This window comes from Ctenocephalides felis, unplaced genomic scaffold (assembly GCF_003426905.1).
Source record: "Ctenocephalides felis isolate EL2017-DRISC unplaced genomic scaffold, ASM342690v1 CF-g0.4_SCAFFOLD_01886, whole genome shotgun sequence".
In the NCBI taxonomy this organism is placed as follows: domain Eukaryota; kingdom Metazoa; phylum Arthropoda; class Insecta; order Siphonaptera; family Pulicidae; genus Ctenocephalides; species Ctenocephalides felis.
The window spans coordinates 152,303,101-152,325,600 of record NW_020538040.1 but is presented as its reverse complement, the minus strand read 5'-3'; the positions used below and the strand labels follow the sequence as shown (position 1 = coordinate 152,325,600).

The window sequence follows — 22,500 nt, the reverse complement described above, 5'->3', positions numbered from 1 at the left end:
AAAAAAAAAAATATTTCAAACAGCAGAAGGAATTAATTTTATTTTCATGTATTAACGCGTTTCGCATAACTAATTTTCTCCCGAAACGAATTAAGTAAGTTATTCGAGGTATCACTGTGTCGAAAGGTATGATCAATAATGAATTCGACAAATGGGCTGCTAATTAATTCAAATATGTTTAAACGTCGAAAAAACAATCAATATTGAAATTAAACATTTCCACTGACCTTTTTCAAAATAATATCTATATAACCAGCAATGAGTTGTTGTATTTGCTCGGCTTCTGTAGTTTGAACGGAATAATACTGGTCACTGTAGTCGCCAAAGTCAAGTGTAAAAGTGTTCGGCGACGCACACCATCTCCTAACCGTCGTTAAAGGCCACGTTTTCAATATTTCTTTCGTTTTTTCGTCCAGCCGCAGAACGGAGTCCTTGGTCACGCCAAGAAGTCGAGGCACTAATTTGTTTTTACCTTTCATTTTTTCCTGAAAATATAAAAACAAATAAAAATTGATGGGTGGTTATTAACATTACGTTTATGTACTACATTTTCAATCAAAACTTTTGAAAAAAAAACAAGAATTTTCTAATTATAATAAAATATAGGTGCGAACGGTCTGATCAATAAATAAAATAAATTAATTAACTAATAAATAAATTTAAAAAATTACCTTTACTAAGAAGAACGTGACTCCGTAAGTTTTCAAAGCTCGCGCCGTTCGTGTGTAAAGTACTTTCGCATCCACCTCAGATTTGTCGAAATGTTTTTTATGTTCGTTGAAAACTTTTTCTCGATTCCTTTAACGCGGGCATAAGATTGTGGCAAAAATTCTTTTAAACTGCAAAAATAAAAATTAATTGTTACACTACATAGAGTAACTATTAAAAATCAACATCAATAAAATCATTAAACTCACTCTAAAAATCCGGGTTTGTGTTTTTGTTCGTTATAGGCTCCAAATTGGATATGGCACTGTATTCCAGCAAATTCGCATGCTAAAGTAATAAATATAATATATTATATCCGAAACAAATTTAAAATTTGCAAAAAATATCGACAGGACTTGGTTCTAACCTTTATCTTGTGTAACTGGGTGTTTACCATCAAGTATGGCATCTCTGGCTTGTACATAGAGTAAATTTAATTGAACGGGGTCTCGGGAATCAATATTTTGGTCACTGAAGAAATATTTACGTCGTAATAAAACAGTTTCGTTTTCGTCGATGCCTTGTTGTCTTAAAGTTTTACCTGGATCTACCCAATTAACTGCAATAAACAAAACCAATTTTAAAATCTTCAAAATTATTATATATGCTTCAATTCAGTATAAAATATTTTTTTAAAGTAATACCTTCGTCGTCGGTTTTTAATTTTTTACGTAAATTTTCCATTTTTGTGTCCCGCTCTTTTTCGAGATTTTTTCTTCTCAATGTTAATGTTCCGTATCGATTTTCTTGTAATGGTTCCACTGGGTTTTCGGGTTCGTCGCGTACTAAACTATATTCGTCGTGATTTGTTATACCTATTGAAAATAAAAACAAAAGCAATTATAACATAGTTATGTGTAAATTAATTCTTAACTAAATTATATTCAAGTATAAAATGACTAATAAGCATAGGATCGTTCATATTTACCGCAATTTGTTAATAAAAAATATTGATTAGCTTACAATATTTGTTTGATTAATTATATTGTTTTCAAATATACTTCATTTTATTATTTTATTTACTTTATTATTTGCAATCATTAGCACAGTAAATATTCCTGCAGATAAGCAAAATATTTACAGCAATTTGTTTGCAATATAGTAGTTGTTAATAAAAAAAATATTGATTAGCTTACAATATTTGTTTGATTAATCATATTGTTTTCAAATATACTTCACTTTATTATGTTATTATTTGCAATCATTAGCACAGTATTAAATATTTCTGCAGATTAGCTTTTTCAAAACATTGGAAAATAGCGAGATATAAACAAGATACGGTGATTAAGATAAGGAATAATAAACAATTATATTTTCGTTTACATGCATGATTTAATATTGTAGGTATTTATTTATTTTATCGTTTCATATCAATGTAAAGGTATTGGTAAACGAATGAGTCTAATTAACTAATTAGTTTTGTATAAACTTAATTACAATTTTGTATCAAAGAAAAAATTTAAATACTTCTAGAAATAGTCAGTGATTCAAAGAAATAATCATGTTTAATCTAATTAATAAATACAAAACATTTCTTATGAACATTTCCAAGAAACCGAATGTATACATGAAAATTAACTTCATACAAATTTGGAATTGCAATAATTTAGTATTCAGAAAAATATATCACAATTGGAAGTCGCAACTCAATGCAAAAATACTTAGATATAAAATTGTATTACCTATAAAGTATATAAAATTCTTACCAATTTTAGTGCAGATGACAACCATCAAACAGGCAACGGGCTGGCTGTCATCAAGAAGTAATGTTTTAACTGATCCATCTAACATCCTAACTCGCAGGTGTCGTAATTTTCTTCTGTATTCGAGAAGATCACCATTTCGGAGAAGATAGTAATCAAGTTTTCTTGCTGGTTCGAGCCAGACTCCTTGTCGGGAATCGTCGTCTGATAAAAATAATCCGAAATCTTGCACTGGAAAATGAATAAAATAAATAGGTTATAAGTACATTTTTCTAAAATTTATATCTTATAGAGACAGATGAAAACACTCACTAACGTATCAGATAAATCGTTACGTTTTCAACGAAGGTCAATCATAAATATGATACGACATTATGATTTCTTTTCATAATATAACAGTAAATCGCTGAATAATAATATTATATTCAAGCCATTTTTATGAAAAACGTTTCCAAATTATATGAAGCTTAAATTATTATTGTAAGTAACAGAATAAATAATTACAAATAATTCGATGCCAGATGAAGAAAACTGTAGTAAATTTTCTAACAGAAAAAGATTCAACAGAAATAATGCATTATGGTTTATTATTATATCCCTATTTTATTTTAACTCTAAATTTAATAATTTTATTACCTACTTTATTATTAGTATTCTTATTTGCTTACTAAATAAAAAATTACATTTATATAATTCACAAGGTATTTACAGCCATATTTTTATCGCACGGTTGTAAGTAATTTTGTTGAATTAGGATCTAACAAATTTTTTATACTAATTTGTAAACAATGTTTTCCAAGTATATCAAACTTGAATTATTACTGCGACATAATTACAAAATATTTGATGATAGATCAACGAGACATAGTAAATTACTAGTTACAGGTTCCGAAGAAGTCCTGCATGAATTTATAATTTATTATTAAAAAATTTAAAATGCAAATTAATTGTTCAGATATATTTTCATACTATAACATTGGCAATGAAAACAGCGATCTTAATGGCATTGAGCTTTTGTATCGAAAAGTTGCTACCACGGTGGTAGCGGAGAAAATATAACAAAATTTTTTATATTAATTTGTACAAAAAATGTTTCCCAATTATATCAATTACGAATTTGCGACTAATATAATATAATTACAAAATATTTGATGATAGATCAGCAAGACATAGTGAATTTTCTACTAGTAAGAGATTCCGAATAAGTCCTTCATAAATTTATAATTTATTATTAAAAAATCTAAAATGCAAATTTATTGTTCAGATGTATTTTCATACTATTTCTTTGGCCATGAAAACAGCGATCTTCATGGCATTGAGCTTTTGTATCGAAAAGTTGCTACCATGGTGGCAGCGGAGAGTTGGATCGGACTTACTTTTCACTTTCAAAAGTAAAGTCCGCGTAGTAACATGAAGAATAAATAAGTAATAAATATATAAAATCTTCATTAAATTAAATTTAGTGACACATCAATATTGTTGTAAGAACTTCGCAACAAATACATAAATTTTACCAACAAATCGGTGTTTTATACAGCTCACAGTTACAAAGGTTAAATTATAATCGAACAATCTGAGTCATTGAAGAAGAGACTGACTTTATTTATTTTTTTATCTATTTTGCGCAAGTGAGATTCGCTTCTAATCAATGTTCTTATTCGTATTCTTATTTGCTTATTCAATAGAAAGACAAACTTTTATATAATTAATTTATAACAAATTTCTGTTTGAAATATAGTTATGATATTCACACTTATGTGAGTAAAAATTTCAATTAGGATATCACAAAATACTTTTAATGAGAATCATTTAAGAAACATTTTAAAATTATTTTCAAACAATTTGTCAATAATAAAGTACACTATGGTTTTCTTGATTAAAATGGAAACATAAAAAACAAATAATTATTATTTTTTATAATTTGTACTGGAATATAAAGGCATCATATATTTTAAATAAAATAAAAATGAAAAGGGATTTGATTATCATCATTTGAGAAAAGCGATTAATTATCTTAAACTGTTAAAGATTTCATTTTGTATATCGTCGTACCAACATTGCGTACCAGAATAAGATTTCTATGTGTAAAATTTCGATTGTGCGCACGCGGCCTAAGCACAATGTAAAAAGTAAAATATAAATACAAAAGTTCAATACACCGAAGACGTAAGACATCGACTAAGTAAGTACAAAATAAATATTAAAAATTTTCATTTAGATATTCCGGTTTTCACATATTCATAATGTATGTAGAACTGTACATATTAATTATACATAGTTCAAAAAGTAAAATAAAATATTATTATAAATATGGGCATAAAATAATATAATCGTGTGTGCAAAATATTTTATAAACAGATTCTAATTCGTTATTTATTTACTTGGACCTCTAATATTAATATAAAATGGTTTTTAAATTAGTTCAAACAATCCTTTGCAAAAATAATGTATGTAGTTTATATATCAAATATAATTTATGACAAAAATGGCACGAATAGCAAAATTCGCAATCGCGGCATGGAAATTGTGGACATTAATAAAAAAGAAAAATAAGAGCTTAAAAAGATTTGATTCAATTGATACACATCGAGTTAATTATATAAACGAAATAGAAGGCAAAATTTCTAAATTTTATTTTTATATTAAATTTTATCATTTATCAAATTTTTTATATTGTATTTTTTATATTTTATTTTTAAATAATTTTTTTATTATATTAAATAATCATTAATAATAAAAAATAAGTAAACTTTATGTTAATAAAATTTTTAAAAATTAAAAATAATTTATTCAATTAAATAAATTATAAATAAAATTTTTTTGCTCGACAAAAATAGATACCGAATAAAGCATATTTCGTTAAGTCACGGTCACTTCAAAATTTCACGGAGCAGAGAATACGCTAATTAATTGTTTTCAACAGGTACTCACTTTGACCAGCGGCATTGGCTTCAGTGATTTTTTCTCTTATGATGCGACAGCAATCGAAAACTGTTGTAGAGGGGTCAAATTGCATTGTTTTGGTGACTCGGCCTCCCTCAAGGCTTATGCGTAAAGATAGAGTCGCCATGATGAATCGGTGGTCCTGCGATAATTTAAAAAAATCATTAGTTTTCCTACAAATTTAATAGCAAAAATTACAATTAAATATTTTCTCAAAAATGCTATTAGTATAATAATATATTATAAACAAAACATAATATTATCAACACTTAATAAATAAATTGATATTCATAAATATTTAAAAAACAATAATTAAACATTGGAAAATTTGAATTTGCATACATGATATATATATATATATATATATATATATATATATAATGTTATGTATAAAACTGTGTATAACAAATAAAATATTTCAATACACGGCGCTAAAGAGGTACATGTTTAAAAAATAATAACTAAATGTATACGCAAACATACACATGTAAATTATTTAATTCAAATCGTACAGAGTAATCAAAACATTCGTGATAAATATATTTATAGCGCAAACATTATATGGGATGTATTTACAAACATATGGCAAATTCACACATATCAGGGAGCATATGGAAAGCGTTGAAAACACACAAAAGGCGAAAATAATGAGGTGGCGTCAAAGGGAGAACAGTAATCGCCCACTCAAGCCCGCACCTTTGTGATAAAACAAGCTATGGCTTTTTGGGATCGGATCTATAGTACTGCATACATTACGTAAAACTATCTCGTTCGCTTATCAGTTGTACCACACACCTAACCAAACTAAATCAAACCAACACTACGTATACCAGAGTGTTATATAAGCGAGCAAGCCATACTGAGATACCCCCTGATTAAGTTGACAGTTAAACATTTTGGGGGGCAGCCAACAGTAAAATAATCAATACTCACATGGAACGTCAACGTCAACTACAGTCACTCTATCCATAGAGCTCTCGCGGTTTGAAATTTGCGACTGCCATTGGGGATGCGATACCGTGTTCCTGTACGTGATTCCTTGAAATTACAATTTTGTTCACAAACTATAACACACTGTTTGCGTATTACAGATCGAACTAAGACGAACTCTTATGACACTCAAGAGATGCCAGCAGACAGAGGCATCTGGTAAAACGCGATGATCAGTAGTGATCAAGTGAACGACTATTCAGTTCGGCTGTTAGGCCTAGAATGAAGCTTTTTACACGTTGCTCTGAACTCCTACGATCGGGAGACGACGGGCGCTTGCGCGACTCTACAGGGCGAACTGTGTGCGGGTTGACGCAACCCTGTGCCGCGCATGCCCTGTGAGAAAGCACCCCCAACTCTCGTAAGCTCCCCTACGCGAACGACGGGACAGGGTTGCCAACGCGCTCCCTAAGATTCAGAGATGTGGTATTCATCTCGAGTCAACGGACGTCAATACTTTGTACGGCTCGGGGTCGCCTGGACTCTATAACAGTACAGACTTAGAACGGAAACCAGTAATATATTTTGCTTATTTTTGCCAACACTAAATTAAAAAAAAGTTGTAAAATAAATGTTGAGCTTTCAACCTGTTCACAAATTAGTTCTTCACATATCTTATTAAATGAAAAAAAATGCAACATAGCTTGGAACAATATCGATTACAAATAAACAATTAAAACCATTAATAAATCACATATGAGGATGCGCTTAACAAGACTTCTTTGCTTTGACAATCTCTCTATTAACGATGTAGGGCTCTAGAAAGCTTAATGAAGCTAATATACTATATAAGGTTAATTGATACTATATGTTACATTCGACAGAGGCGACACGTCGCTAAATGAAATGGAATGGGGTAAGCCATTTGTTTCCACAGTAAGCATAACTTATTCGACGCGGAAGTTCTTCCGAATGTCAATCGAAGAGATTTTGGGGCTTCAATATAAGAGGGGCTGAAGACAATAAACATAAGAAGAATTTTGGCTACGTCAAAGAAGTAGATCAATATTTTGATAAAACCATTTAATGAAAAATATATTCAACTGAGCAATTAGGTATATTATTGTGTCGATATTATAAATATCAACAATTATTTTTAGTTATAAAACAACATATATATATATATATATATATATATATATATATAATCATCACTTTTATATTAATATATTGTATATTAATTTAATTTAAAAATCGGACGTTACACATCAATAAAAAATTGTATAAATGTTTCAGAATTCTTTTTGAAATACATAAGTTTTGGCTAAGGCTAGTATGCCTTCATTCAGTGGAATATAAAATTTGGCGTCCTCATATTAAATTAATTAGATAATTTTTAATTATTATTATTAATTAAATTAATTAGATTATATTAGATAATTAATTCTAATATAAAGATTTATATTTTACTGCATGAAGGCTAAGATGTTAGCCGAAACGTATGAATTTCAAATAAATTTCAAAACATAATTTTTTTTATTGATGTAACACCCGATCTTTAAACTGAATTATTTTTTTATATTTGCATATATGTATTATATACTGAAAAAACTTATTGAAAATATAAGAGGGAAAATTTAGTTTTCGTTAGCAGTTGAGCGTTTATCTATAAATCAGATATTCAGTCAAAACATTAACTCAATCTCATCAGGATAATAACAGGGGTACGAGGTCCGCAATAACCAATGAAAAGTTGGGGGATTTCCTATTGAATTAACACTATACTATTACGCAACCTCGGCGATATATCTAATAAACGGGTGATAAGAAATATTTCTCTTACGAAATATAATTGTTATTTGCGCTGCATATGTGCAAAAATACCATTTGATCAACTAATGCCCCTCATGGACTTTATAGGCTTCTATTTAAGATCTTATTATTTAAGATATTATTTGAGTGACTATACGTGAGATAGTATGAAAAACCCTCAAAATGTTCAACTTTTAGTAATGGACCACTTTATTGCAAAATAACAAATAAATACATTTATCCAAATACGATATCTTAGATAATGGGTAGTACTGCCCTAGGGCAGGTCTGTGAGTTAAGTTAACTCCAACATTAACACAATGCAGTGCCCAAAAAAGCTATTTTCAATTGGAAACATATTTTTGATCTATATTTTCAAGTAAAAATAGATACTGTTATTGCATGATATCAGGTTGTCCATAGCGGAACCGTTCGACCCCGTCCACGGGAGTTGTAAAGCTAAGCCTACATCATGGAAAATCCGGTATCTTATATATATTATATATATATATATATATATATATATATTAATATTATTTGAAAAATATTAAAGACTTTCGTAAATGCAAATAACTTTTGTTATATGCATTTCCGCACAGAAAATTAAGATTCTTTTTGACCCAAGCTGCACGCGCAATAAAAGATTCAACTAAATATTTTAGTATTAATTTTAAGAATATGTATTATAAAAGTACAAAAAATATTTGAAGCCATCTCCAACGTGCACATTTTTTAGCACTTAACAAGCATAAGAAATATGTTTAATTTATGGTACACAATACATGTACCACTGTGTCGTATCATGGATGAAAAGTGTGGTACATTGCCTGTAAGAGTTAAAGTACTTTTAAAGGAAGAGCTAAGGTAAGGAGAAATGTAAATTAAATAAGATTGAATAAAACCAAAGACTGAAAAAAATATTTAAACCTCAATGTCCTTTGATGCGTTTTACAAAACGCAATGCACAAGAATATCATCCACTAGCTCGGAAGTAACGAAGACACTAGTACATACATTTTCAATTATACTTCTAGGTTACAGTTATTAGTTTATATAAAGAAATAAATTTCAAATAGTAAATTTTAAGTGGCCTTTCTAGATTAAAAACGCTTTGATCGCGACGAATAACCATTCCAGGCAACAAATTATTGCACCGTTCAAACAAATATATCACTGGCAAGTGCGTACGACGATGTATCTTTATGGATTTCAACTATCTTGATGCAATCACGAATCGATTCGAAGTTCCTTTGTCTGCGAGTTATTTCAGTTTGGCGGGGTCATCGCAATTTATATGTTACTGTTATGTGGTGACGAGCAAACCTCCATGTTCGCGGGATTCGATATTAATCTAGATGCAATTTCAGATTCTTCGATCCAACTCTGCCCGACGAAAAACTCGACTGGTTCACATGCGGGCGGCTGATTCGATTACGCGGCACGTGGTGCAAGCTTCGGCACCCGCACGCCGGTGTCGAGCATGCATATGCGGAACATTTTTTTCAGTTTCGTCGTCAGTTTGCCTCAACAACCCCTTTCATATTTTATTAAATTATTTATACACGGAAATGTATAATAACGCGAGCCGTTTCAGCTCTTCAGGAGTTATATAAAACCTACTTTGTTGAAGTTACATAAAATTTACGTGCATAATCAATCTTCTTTTACGGCTTACGCAACCGCCGTTTGCTTTAATAAGAACGGTTCTTTATGAAGAAAACAAACTAAGATAATTTAAGCGCAAAGTGAGAACGCATTATACTATTATGTCAGTTATCTTTATATCTCAATCTATAACTAAACGCCACCCTTCAATAAATTTAAACAGCATTTAAAGCGACCAATAATCGTTACACAATGCAAATAATACAGTTTTATATTCTAGCTTCTGAATTAATTCTGAACAAACTTTATAGTATAAATTAAACTATCAGACGCCAAACAGAGTTCATAAATAAATAAGGAATTGTGACAGCAAAAACAGCAAAGAACTATTAGATCTTAATAAGATAAATGTTTTCTCGTTAGCACTGACAATACGAGCAAAATAGACGTAGTATCAACTATGTTAGGAGTGATTTTGTTCGCTAAACGCCCCGTTCAGAGATTTTTCTTTTAACTCCGTCGTGAGATATGTAGTGTCATTAATGCACCCCCAGATATCTCTAGCTCCCCGTTCCGCGAAACCTCTGCACTTATTCTGTGATTCATATACAAAATGGATTGAATGTATTGTTATCAGCATAAAGATACAAATATGGAAACGTGTGAGCAGTGCCTAACTCAAGATACTGATTGTACGATACTTAAAAAATAACGATTGATTCATGGAAATAAAATTTATCTGAAACTATTTAATATATAGAGAAGAATTTACAATACAATATCACAATTAAAATAATAATGATTAATTGTTATAATACTTGTAGATAGCGATACCAAGAATATCACAAATTTATGTACTTGAATTAAACGATTATAATAAATTTCTATGAAAATGGTAATAACGATATTAATTTTTTTCAAATTTAATATTTAAATATTCAAATTTAATCTATATATATATATATATATATATATATATATATATATATTCGTATCCATATTTTAGTGATTAAGTTTAAAATTAATTTAAAATATATTACACTGATGATGTGACAAACCGAGTCTCGTAACGTTTGTAAAATTTATAATATTTAATAAATAGTGCAAAAAAGTGCAGTGTTCATATTTCATAGCTAATTTAATTGTAAACTAAATTAGTAGCAAGTGAAAAGGATACGTAGTATCTGTGAGTATGGCATCAAAATAAAATTATTTTCTACTATTTAATTATACTATTAAATTATATTCATTTTGCAAAGGTCACAAAATAAAATTCTCAAAAAAATATTAGAGGCACCTAAGTATGTCCCAAATTGGCTGATCCAAAAAGACTTAAAAAAAACCTGTTAGATTTAGCATAGTCAACATGTAATTTAAATTTATTATTATTTTTTCTATGTTTTCTTCCCATCAACTTAATAAGACTACCACTGGGTAGAATTTTACAATATTATCTTACACATTAGTCCCAAAATTTCTGAATTTGCCTTTCCAAGCAGTTTATAATTACACGGAAATAAAAAAGAATTCTACCGACATTGACGAACCGCAAAATCAAGTAATACATGTTATGTTTCTACAAAATTTATGATGTATTCTTAATAAAGCATAGTCGTTTCTTAAAATACTCCTTTTCGTTATTAACTTCCCGTAGGGCAAGTTATAATAATCGCAAAAAATCTAAAATGAAAATTTTTATATATTGTTACGTTTCAAAGGTTTCTGAATATTTTGGCAGATATTTGAATATCCTTAAAAAAATGGATGTATGTGTGTGTATATGTGTGTGTGTGTGCGTGTGTGTATAAGTGTGTGTGTGTGCGTGTATGTATGTGTGTGCGGATACAAATTTTCGTCGACGATTTCGGGAACACGGATAAAGCGATTTGAATAATTAAAAAAACATTCGATTCGTATTGGTAAGGAAACGTGCTGATTAGTTTTTGGCGAAGGCAGGTCTAGCCATTTCAAAGATACAGGACAAAAGTGCCAAAAATGGTAACTCGGTTTTAAAGAGAACGGAGCGTCCGATTTTAATAATTCAAAAAACATTTTACTTGTATTGACAAGATGAAGAATTGATCAAATTTTCATGAAGGCAGGTCTAGCGGTAGTTGGAGATCTAGTAAAAAAAGTAAAAAAAAAATGACATTTGGTGGTCAAAAATGATCATTAAACATATGCACATCAAATTATCAGATATTTTATAGCGATTTTAACAATAAGTATGAATTTTGTTTACATTTCTATGGGTTCAGTACCAGTGTTTATCCGTTAGCGGACGCGGCGCTTACGCGCTTCAATATTTCGTCTCTATGCAGTTAAAGCAGTACGATTGCTTTGAAAAAAAGTTCAGGATTTCCAAAATATGTCAAAATAAAGAAAACATTTTTTTTCAAAAAAATATTTTTTGAAAAAGGAATTTTTTGTCAAATTTATAGTTTCTCAAAAATCTAATTTTTTCGAAGTAATTTTTTTTCAACAATGTTAATGTTTTTTAAAAAATAATAATTTTTGGTACAGAAAGTTCCAGCAATTTGTCTTAAGGCACGATGCCATGCGCCCCACTAGTAATAATCAATGGTATCCTAAGCAAAACTACAAATAGCATCCACATTATGCTTTGAAAACAACTAATATCACGTAACACAAGTTAGTGTGCAATAGTTGCTATTGCGTAAGTAAAAATAATCTACTGAAGAAGCTTATGTTCGGCTCAAATCGGCTCTGTATTCGCGAAAATCGTGTCCTCATTCCGGTCCCGGAAGCGACGAACGTTCGTTGGACTGTGAAGTTCAGCTGCATTCTTCATTCTGTTGTGTTTCGCAATGTCAGGAAGGGCGTACGATGTTAGGGGATGACAGCGTAAACATCAACGGATGTGAAATGATGCGTCCGCGAATATTGGCGAGCATCAATTACGCACGGATTATCATCGTTGCTGCTCAGATTTTGGATAGGTCACGTGTTCGGTTGTGTCACCATTAGCATTGCATCGAAAACCTTTATTCCATTAAATGAATACCTGACCACAAATAATTATCAAAGCGCACATTTCATTATGCGTACATTTGCGGCCTTTTAGAGATAAATTATGAAATTTAATAATTACGCAAACATGAACCTAGTTCGCAATCAAACTAAAATTGTGGTAAAGAAATTTGCATTTTATAATAATCAAATATCTAAATACGGTATTAAAGATTGATAAGAAAAACCTTCACATTGACGCAATTGACAAAAAACATTTTTTTTATTATTATATTTTTAACAGCAATCAGAACCTTACGTCCTATGAGCTGTTGGGCTGAAACTTCTCCTTACTTCATATTTTTAGATGGTAACCCAATGGTTAATCCATCCATATTTGATGATTTTTGTTATTAGAATTAATCTAATAGGGCTGACTTTTTATTGGTGCAGCAATGCCGGGCAAGGGCTATTTTCACTTGGAAACATATTGCTATCTATATTCCCAAGTGAAAATCGTTGTCACTGCTGCCTGATAACAGACTGCTCGAAGTGGGTATCGAACCCGGGACCTCTGAAGCAAGTCCCGTCGCTCTTAACAGCTTACCTACGGGCGAGCCCGACGATAAACATAATATATAAAATAAACACGGTAACCACATTTAGCAACATTCCTCGAAATCCTCATGTTTACTGATCTGAAACATCATATATTTCATGTACATTCATATCAAATATTTCGGATACAGGATTAGACTCATTACCCTAAACAAATGGTCTTAATCAAATTAATTATAGTAAAATACAAAGCTAAGACGATACTAACAATAAGCCTATCAGTAATATTATGTAATGCAATTCACAATAACTTGAAGAAAATGCCTATAATAATGTAACAGACCGTCTAAGGAATGATATTATAATGTTCAATTTTCAAAATAGGTAGTTTTTTTTTTATTCTCATATGTTGATGGCAATCAGATCCTTAAGTCATATAAGCTGTTGGGCTGAAACTTCTCCTTACGTCATATTTTTAGATGGTAACACAACGGTTGGACCAGCCAGAATTTATCTAATAGGGCTGACTTATTATATTTGTTGCAGCAATGTCTGGGAAGGGCTATTTTCACTTGAAAGCGTATTTAAGATTTATTTTTCCAAGTAAAAATTGATACCGCTACTGCTCGATATCGGTGTTGTAAGTGACGGGGATTGAACTCGCGAACAGACTAATTGCAAACCAAAATATGTAGATATCTTGAGATTTTTCTGGCGATAAAAAATATCCCTAAAATTTGAGTTTTGACTGACGAGATAATCTTTTTCGTTATCGATTTGATTATATACAAAATAACATGGTATAATCAAGTTTAGTGCATCTCAGTCATCTAATTACTGTTATATGTACTATTTAAAAGCATAATATCACAAATAAAAAAATACCCCGTCAATATGACAGGTTTCCGTAGAGAGAGGTGTAGTATACCTGAATTTAAAAATTTAAATAGTTTATCCAAATTATAATTAGGTATTATTTAATATATATTACTGTAATTATAAATTTACGAAACAGATTAGTGTTATGGTATTTTCAGCATTTCATTTCAAGGTTTGAATTCCGTCAAATTAACAGGCACCAAAAAACTAGTGTTATAATAATCGAATATCTAAACAAACGGTATTTAATATTATTCCGTCTTATCAAAGACAATATCTCATGAAATTTAATAATTAAACACCGCGTGAACGATAACGAAACGATGCGCGCAACGTCAGCTCCATGTCAGAGCTCTAAAAACCATAAAGAAGATGAGAATTGAAAGCAAAACTATTACAATGCATTCGAGAACAACAAATATTGTCCTTCGTCTGATACGCATTGATAGCCGTAACGCAAGCAATAAAACAAAATAGAGATAAAAACATCGAAATATGACATCGCGAGAGTTCTGAACCAAACGGTGGTATGATGCACGCCGCAGTGGATTACTTTCTTCTTACTTACCCTCTTTTATTTTCATGATATCGCAAATTTCGGAGATTTTTTTTATTACCGAGACGCGCGCGCCCGTCGTACGTTCATCCCCATACCTCTGTCGGCCTTAGGGAAGAGACTTCCGACAGCGCGACGGACGATGAACGCTTTGACTAATTTCCGTGAAGATGGAGATGTTTTTGAGTCAGGAAGACAAATCGATCTAGCTTGTAGCAATATATATGGAGGGATGAACAAATATCGATGGCGATTTCCATTTTACTTCCTGTTCACTACAGAGATCGATATGCTTAAAACAAAGTGATTTTTTCTGAATATAAAAATTAATTTCAGTATAAAACAGCATTCAAATAAGAATGAGCTAGTGGTGCATGGAATCGTGCCTTAAAGCGAATTGGTGGAATTTACTGTACCGTAAAATTTTGTATTTTTTTGAAAGCGTATCTATTTTAGAGACAAAATTTCAAAGCGCGTAAGCGCTGTGTCGCTATCTAACGGTTAAACATTGTAAATTTTGATGCGGAACAGAAATGTAAACAAAATATGTACTTATTAAAATCTATAAAATATCTGATTATAGGATGTGCATATGTCTAATAATCATTTTTGACTGAAATTTTATTGGAATTTATCAATTATTCTGTATTTATGTTACGTACTTATGAAATTTATTAAAACTCTCCTTCGATAATTCAGGTTGTTGGGTTATAATTTAACCCTTGTAGCTGTGGACTGTATTAAACACTGATTTGTTTGTATATTATGTATTTGTTGCAGTTCTAATTACAATCACTGATTTGTTACTAAGTTATAATGAAAGAAGATATATTTATTGGTTATTTATTATACATGTTGTTTTGCGGACTTTACTTTTAGAAGTGTACAACTAGTTCAATTAAAACACTCCACTACACCCTCTACCAGGGGTTCGGTAAAATCTACCATTCCGTGTAAAGCTTAATGCCCTGAAGGCTGTCACCTTCATGTCACCAATATAATAAAACAAAAATACGTCCAAACAATTAATTTCGCCAATACAAATAAAATATGTTTTGCCAAAAAATAATCAGCACGTCTTCCTATCAACAGAAATCGAATGTTTTTTGAATCACTCAAATCGATTAATCTTGCTCTCGAAATCGTCGACGAAACATTGTATCCGCAAACATATACATACGTGCTACACACACACACAACAATTTTTCCTAAGATATGCCAAAATGTTCAGAAGGCTTTGAAACGTAAAGATGTGAAAAAATATTCATTTTAGATTTTTTTGCGATTACTATAACTTACCCTACGGGAAGTTAATAATTCCAGTATGTTTGTTATATGTTTGTTTCACATTTTAGTTTTTGTCTTTCTCACATCTATAACTTTTGCTTATACCTCATCAATATTTCAGACATTTGTGACACGTGAAATCAAGCGTATGGTCAAGTGCGAATTTTTTGAGACTCCCCAATGCATCATCTGCTTGAATTAAAACTTTTTACTATTTTTGATTATAATTTTTTTCTTCATTTTTAAAACATTAATGCATAACCTATAAAAAAATGTATAGTAAATAAAAATATTGTTTGCCTTTTTTCAGGCCTTTGAACAATCACATAAAATTAAAGCCTCTAAATTAGAATACCCCCTTAACAACATACTGAAGTTTAAAATATTATTAATCAATATATCTATGATATTACTAAGCCCACAAAATACTTTTATAACTAAACATCACAATAATAATTATTCCACTGGGATACCGACGACCTAATATCAGCGTTCTGCTAGAATTTCATATGCGAGCGGAATGCAATTGAGTCACGGTAAGTAGAAGGAAGTCCTGAGTGAAGACTAACTTTTGGACTTTTGGACGATCTTCGAGATCCGAGTTGAACTACTAAGTTGGACTGTAACTTCGCAATTTAGGAGAAATATGTTCCAGCATCATTTACCCGATTGTTACAACCAGTAAGGTAGCTAAAACTGTTACTTCTATCCTACTCTATATTTTTATCAAAATTCTAACAATCATATATATTTCTTTCTTGATATCTTTCATCAATGTAATTTAATACTAATGATGATATAAATACAATTATTATATACGAAGTTTTTACTACGTATTTTTTGGCCAACACAAGTTATGACATTAGGCCTTGTTTCCTATTTTACAACAAAATTAAATTAACATTAAGAGGGTATTCTAGTGTAGAAATTCAAAAAAAAATCGTTTTTTTGTATTTCATATTTTCAAAGTTTAACTATGTAAGAATATGTGTACGAAAAGGTTTTTGAAAATTTGAATTATTTTCGGAGATATAGGCATTTTACTAACTTCACGCAAAACTTTAAATGCGTTTTTCTCAGAACAGACTTTTTCAGTACTGTTGATACGATTTTTCGACCGATTCACTTGAAATGTTTAGAGAGTCTTGTTTATAGACCTATCTATAGCCCGAATTAGGATTATCCCCAAATTACAAATTTTACTATTTTTAAAAATTCGAGAAACTCAAAAAAAAAAAACAGTAAAAAAAAAACACTTTTTTTTTCAAACAGTCGCTAATTTGTAAAAAAAAATGTTTACTCATCGCTAGTTCGGGCGATTGCGACATCAATGTAGATTAATAATCTTTTAATTTTTTGCATTTCCGATGGCTAGGAGGGCTGAAATCATGTCAAGACTGAGGTGCCAATTTTTTGAGAGCACCCACTTCATCAGCTGCCAGTTTTTACAATTTTCAACTTTTTTTATTTTTTAATTTTTGTTTTGTATTTTAATAATATTAATAAACAAGTGGTAAAAAAAATCGATAGTAAAACATTCATTGCTTTCTTTTACGATACTTTAAAAATGACCTAAAATTCATCGCTCTGCACTAGAATACCCCCTTAAATGTTAAGAAAAAAGTTATTTTTTTTTGAAAAAAAAGAATGTTTATGAAAACTTTCAATTTGAAAGTTTTCATAAACGTTTATGAAAAATTAGTATGTTATTATTAAATTTGACAGTATAATAAAATTGCTTGATTTTATATAGTTATAATATAACTTTATCAATTAGTATTACCCAATTTGAAAATGCACCCGTTATTTTTTAAGTAAACAAAACACTGCGTACAAAATAAAATTACAATATCACTGCATAAAAATAAAAAGTTCTACTCTGAAGTGTAAAAAACATTTTTGTTATTTAAAATTATATAAGAAAACAAATATTCATGTAAATTTGATTATGGTCCATAGTTACATGAAAAAAAAATTTAAAAACATATAATTAGACAGAAACAATTAGAAGAAAGAAAGTGTTCGGAAACCAATTATCAAAGTTTTAAAAAAAAATCTAAATTTTCGAATATAGATTTTTTCTTTTGGAAATACAATTTGGTACCTGTTTTAGTTCTGTATATTCCGTAAATTTTAATATGTTCATAAATTTATTTATATTTATTCAATTATTTATTTATTTAAATTTAATGTTGGAAGTTCTAGACAAGTTCTACCATTAATCACGTGAGATATAAAAAGGGAGGAGGAGGTTTGACATAAAAAATAAAAAAATATCACGTGGGGGGCGGCAAGGTCTAGTAAGATAACACGTGCATTTATTTCACCTCAATTTGAAAACAGAATCCAAAATTTAAAAAAAAAATGAAATAATTTAGTATTTTTTCTAGGTACTAAAAATACACGTAATGCTTAGTGAGGAAAGATGGGTAATTTTTATTATCACCACGTATCACCAAGAAAAAGGTAGTCTAAAAATCCTTAGAAATCAGTCTTAGAACAAAACACATTATCAAGAAGCAAACTCAAATCAAACTAATTATAAATGTACGAAATTACTTCCTGTCGGTATTATCCACATAAGTTTTTCCAAGAAATAGTTTATAAATATCCTCCTGAAATCATAACCATGTTATGATAAGTTATCAAATTAAAATTCAATTCACCCGTGCCCTGTACATATGAATGTGATATGTTGCGGCATTGTCAGTTTCCGCGAATAGTCGTATCCAGTTTCAGAAGGCGCGATAGCGAAACTTCAAAGAACTAATAATAATCCCACTGAAGAAGGATGAACAAGGGAGAGAATGAAGAGCTACGGCGGTCATTGCAGAGTTCTCGAGTTTATAGAGCGCATTGTCTTATCAAACCGCTGACTAACGAGCGTGGAGTGATAAAGACATAAACAAAACACTACTAGTCATCAACTGCGATTCACGCTCGTGCCGTTTCGCGAACGCTGGATGAATTATGCGAGCTTCACGTGATGTATATCGAACGGCGTATATATACACAAATGCACAGATACATACATACATACATACATATATAATATATATATATATATATATATATATATATATATGATATTCAGTTTTCAGGGCAATACATCAATTAAAAAATTTGTATGACTTTAAAACATTTTTATTTTTTCCATACGTTTCGACACATTGTTTTGTGTCATCTTCAGTGGACTCTAGATTGAAAGAACAGATAGAAATTATTAAATAAAACTAAAATATAAGAAGTGATATGGTATGAACTTACATGTAATTGAATTAATCCTAATTATTTCATATTATAAATTCTGCATCGGAGCACAGAAATGTACGGCGTGATGTACTTTACAAATTCATAAAAAATCTCATTCAAAAATTTATATATTGTTCAATTTAAAATGACAAGGATTGGTTTTTTGATGCATTGTGAACATTTATAATATGAAATAATTAGGATTGTGCATTGTGAACATTTATAATATGAAATAATTAGGATTAATTCAATTACATGTAAGTTCATACCATATCACTTCTTATATTTTAGTTTTATTTAATAATTTCTATCTGTTCTTTCAATCTAGAGTCCACTGAAGATGACACAAAACAATGTGTCGAAACGTATGGAAAAAATAAAAATGTTTTAAAGTCATACAAATTTTTTAATTGATGTATTGCCCTGAAAACTGAATATCACATATTTCAACATCAAAATTATATAAAAAATTTAATATATATATATATATATATATATATATATGTATGATTAAAAAAAAGTCGCTTAGGCACACATGATTTTCGGATACTAGGGATCAAAATAAGATACTTTGCTGAAGATACTATACCTCTAAAATGAATTCTGATGTCCCGTGCAATCACCCTAAAATAAGGGTTGAAATTTGAAAAATTCCATTTTGACCCATTTAGAGTGCCCCAATCGCGTCCAAATGTATGACCGACCCCTACTAACTTTGGAAAGCCGATTCACCCATGTCCGTGATTCATCCCCTGGGACCTCCCCTGAGCGGTTTTTCAACATTCAACCCTTATTTTTGGGTTATTAACCTAACGTTAAACGCACGGGACATCAGAATTCGTTTCAGAGATATGGTTTTTTCAGCAAAGTATCTTATTTTGATCCTTAGTATCCGAAAATCATATGTGCCTAATATATACATAGGCCCGCCCTAATATATATAGGATAGGGTGGGGCACAATGGTCCAAGACTTTGAGAAATATATTGTAAAAACCACACCAATTATCTCACAACAAATAACACATATTTAACAAACAACTATCTGACTACTCTCAGTAAAACTCCCAGCTAATTCATCATTGTAGAAATGTGTTTTTTGCCATTTTTTCAAAAATGTGTCACCTGGTCCTTTTTTATCAAAGAGACTACAAAGGGACAAAAAGGTCCAATATCCTATTTTTAATTTTAAAGGAATTTTACGGAATAATAGCTACATTATATAAGCAATGCGATGCAGTTTATTTATTAGGTTGAACAACAACTTTAAAAATTATAATATAAATATATATCATTACACATAATAAACAATTTTTTTATCAACTCTTACTATTATAATAAATCTTGCTTTGGTAAATATATATTTCTATTCAATTTAACAAAATCAGACTCATTGTTTCTTGAAATACAATTATTACTGATAAGGTAGAGTAGGACTTAATTTTTTTTTATTTACTTTTATTAATTACAATCTGTCCTTATAAACAACATTCAGTAATTTTTATGGCTTATTATATAAGGAAAAAAGGTCGAAAGGTCACCCAGTGGTGATTCGTTTCGATGTTGAAGGGTTTAAAGATCCGCGGAAAAAAAGGTCCACCACAGAGATCTCAAAATCAAGTTGAGTTAAGAAATTTCTTGACGATACTATTTAAAAGTAGATGGCAAAAGATGTATAACCGGCCATCACCTTGTATAACCAGCCACCGGCCACCAGATGTATAACCAGCCATCACCTTTATTCTCATGGCGTTGCTATCAGGAAATAATCGGCAATGTTTGGAAATCGATAGCAAAAGTATTTTCTGTTGTTGTTATTTTTTTGGTTGTGGGCACTATAGTTTAATTTACAAGACATTAATATAATTTTTAAGTACACGTTATTTAATTGATTTAAAAGATGTATTTTCATTTTTAAGTTAGATTCAACAGCTTTTTAGAAATAGGCAAAAGGGAACAACTGAAACTTTACCTAACAAGGTGTTGTGGGAGTAGTAATGATTATAACAATATATTAAATTAGAAACTCCCAACAATAAAAAAAATATAAATTTATTAACTATAAAAATATTTCGATCAAAAATATACATCACATGTCCGATTGTTTTTTTACAAATAAAAACCAGCCTGCTTGATATCGCCACAGTGTAAACAAAAAATAATTTTTTTAATAGATTGAAAACTAATTTTTTTAATAGCAAGCTGTTTTACATATTTTCGTTATTAGTCATTGTGTTATGATGCTTGTCATATAGATAATTAGCCTGAAAGAGTAACGCCAAATTGTTTTCTAAGTAGAGAGTATTTATCAGAATACGAACACATTAGCATAAACGGAATAATACAGCTTTGATTGTGCGTCAATTAAGTAAGTAGAAATAATGATAACTTGAAGTAGACATTTTTGAGAATATTGCGATCAGTTCTTTCATTATAGGTTATTGCAGATATTGATATAATTAAGACTCCTAAAAGTACAAATTTATCTTCATGAAAATTGGAGATCAAAATGAAAATAATAAATAAGATCTTTTAATATAATTTTGGTAAGGATGCTTAACTTTAAATTGATCAGTTGTGCCATACACTATATTTCTTAGTATGTCGTTAAGAATTGAATAGGAATAAGAAATAAAAATAATAGTTTATAATAATCAACGAAATTTCGACAACACGAGTACTTTGTGTGAATAATATTTTGACATAGAACTCTTATTTGACATTTGAAATGCTAATAGTAATGAAAGCTGTATCGAATTAGTGCTATTCTATTTTCTGCTATATATATATATATATATATATATATATATATATATATGATGGACCTTTATAGGACCTTTAGAGGACCTTTATATATTATATTGAGGCATTTTGCCTTAAGGCAAGTTTGTTTAAACTTTTCGATATATGTAAATAATCGATTTAATCAGTAAGAATTTGGATTAAGCAACTTTTAAAATGCTGACGATAGAATTTTGAAATTTTGCCGCGGCCCATTAAACCAACCGCTTATGATTTTTTGTAATTAAACCACCGTTTGTAGACTCATAACATTTAAGGATGTTCGTTATGGCCATAACCTCTAAAATAATACATAGTTTCATCTAAATAGTTGATTTTTTATTATCAATTAATTACAAATGCACTTCCCGGCCAATCTCAATCAAAAACTGCGGTTCCCAACTGATATCTTTCAACCAGTTTTTGAACTTTCAAAATCGGTTTAGGGTTTTTGGCTAAAACGTGAACGAAAAAGTTTGCACTGTTGATTCTAAAGAAAATGGCTCGACTGATCGTCG

General features: G+C 30.0%; 1 protein-coding gene across 1 annotated transcript in view; it reads right to left on the bottom strand.

Moving 5' to 3' along the window:
* The window catches only part of LOC113376062 (talin-1-like), a 157,592-nt gene that overhangs the window by 30,200 nt on the left and 104,892 nt on the right, over window positions 1–22,500 (bottom strand). Inside the window, 8 exon segments of the mRNA XM_026615992.1 lie at window positions 228–485; window positions 672–784; window positions 787–839; window positions 918–996; window positions 1,076–1,267; window positions 1,353–1,523; window positions 2,415–2,642; window positions 5,343–5,496. Of these exon segments, the coding sequence (XP_026471777.1) occupies window positions 228–485; window positions 672–784; window positions 787–839; window positions 918–996; window positions 1,076–1,267; window positions 1,353–1,523; window positions 2,415–2,642; window positions 5,343–5,481 (1,233 nt within the window). The 5' untranslated portion in view covers window positions 5,482–5,496.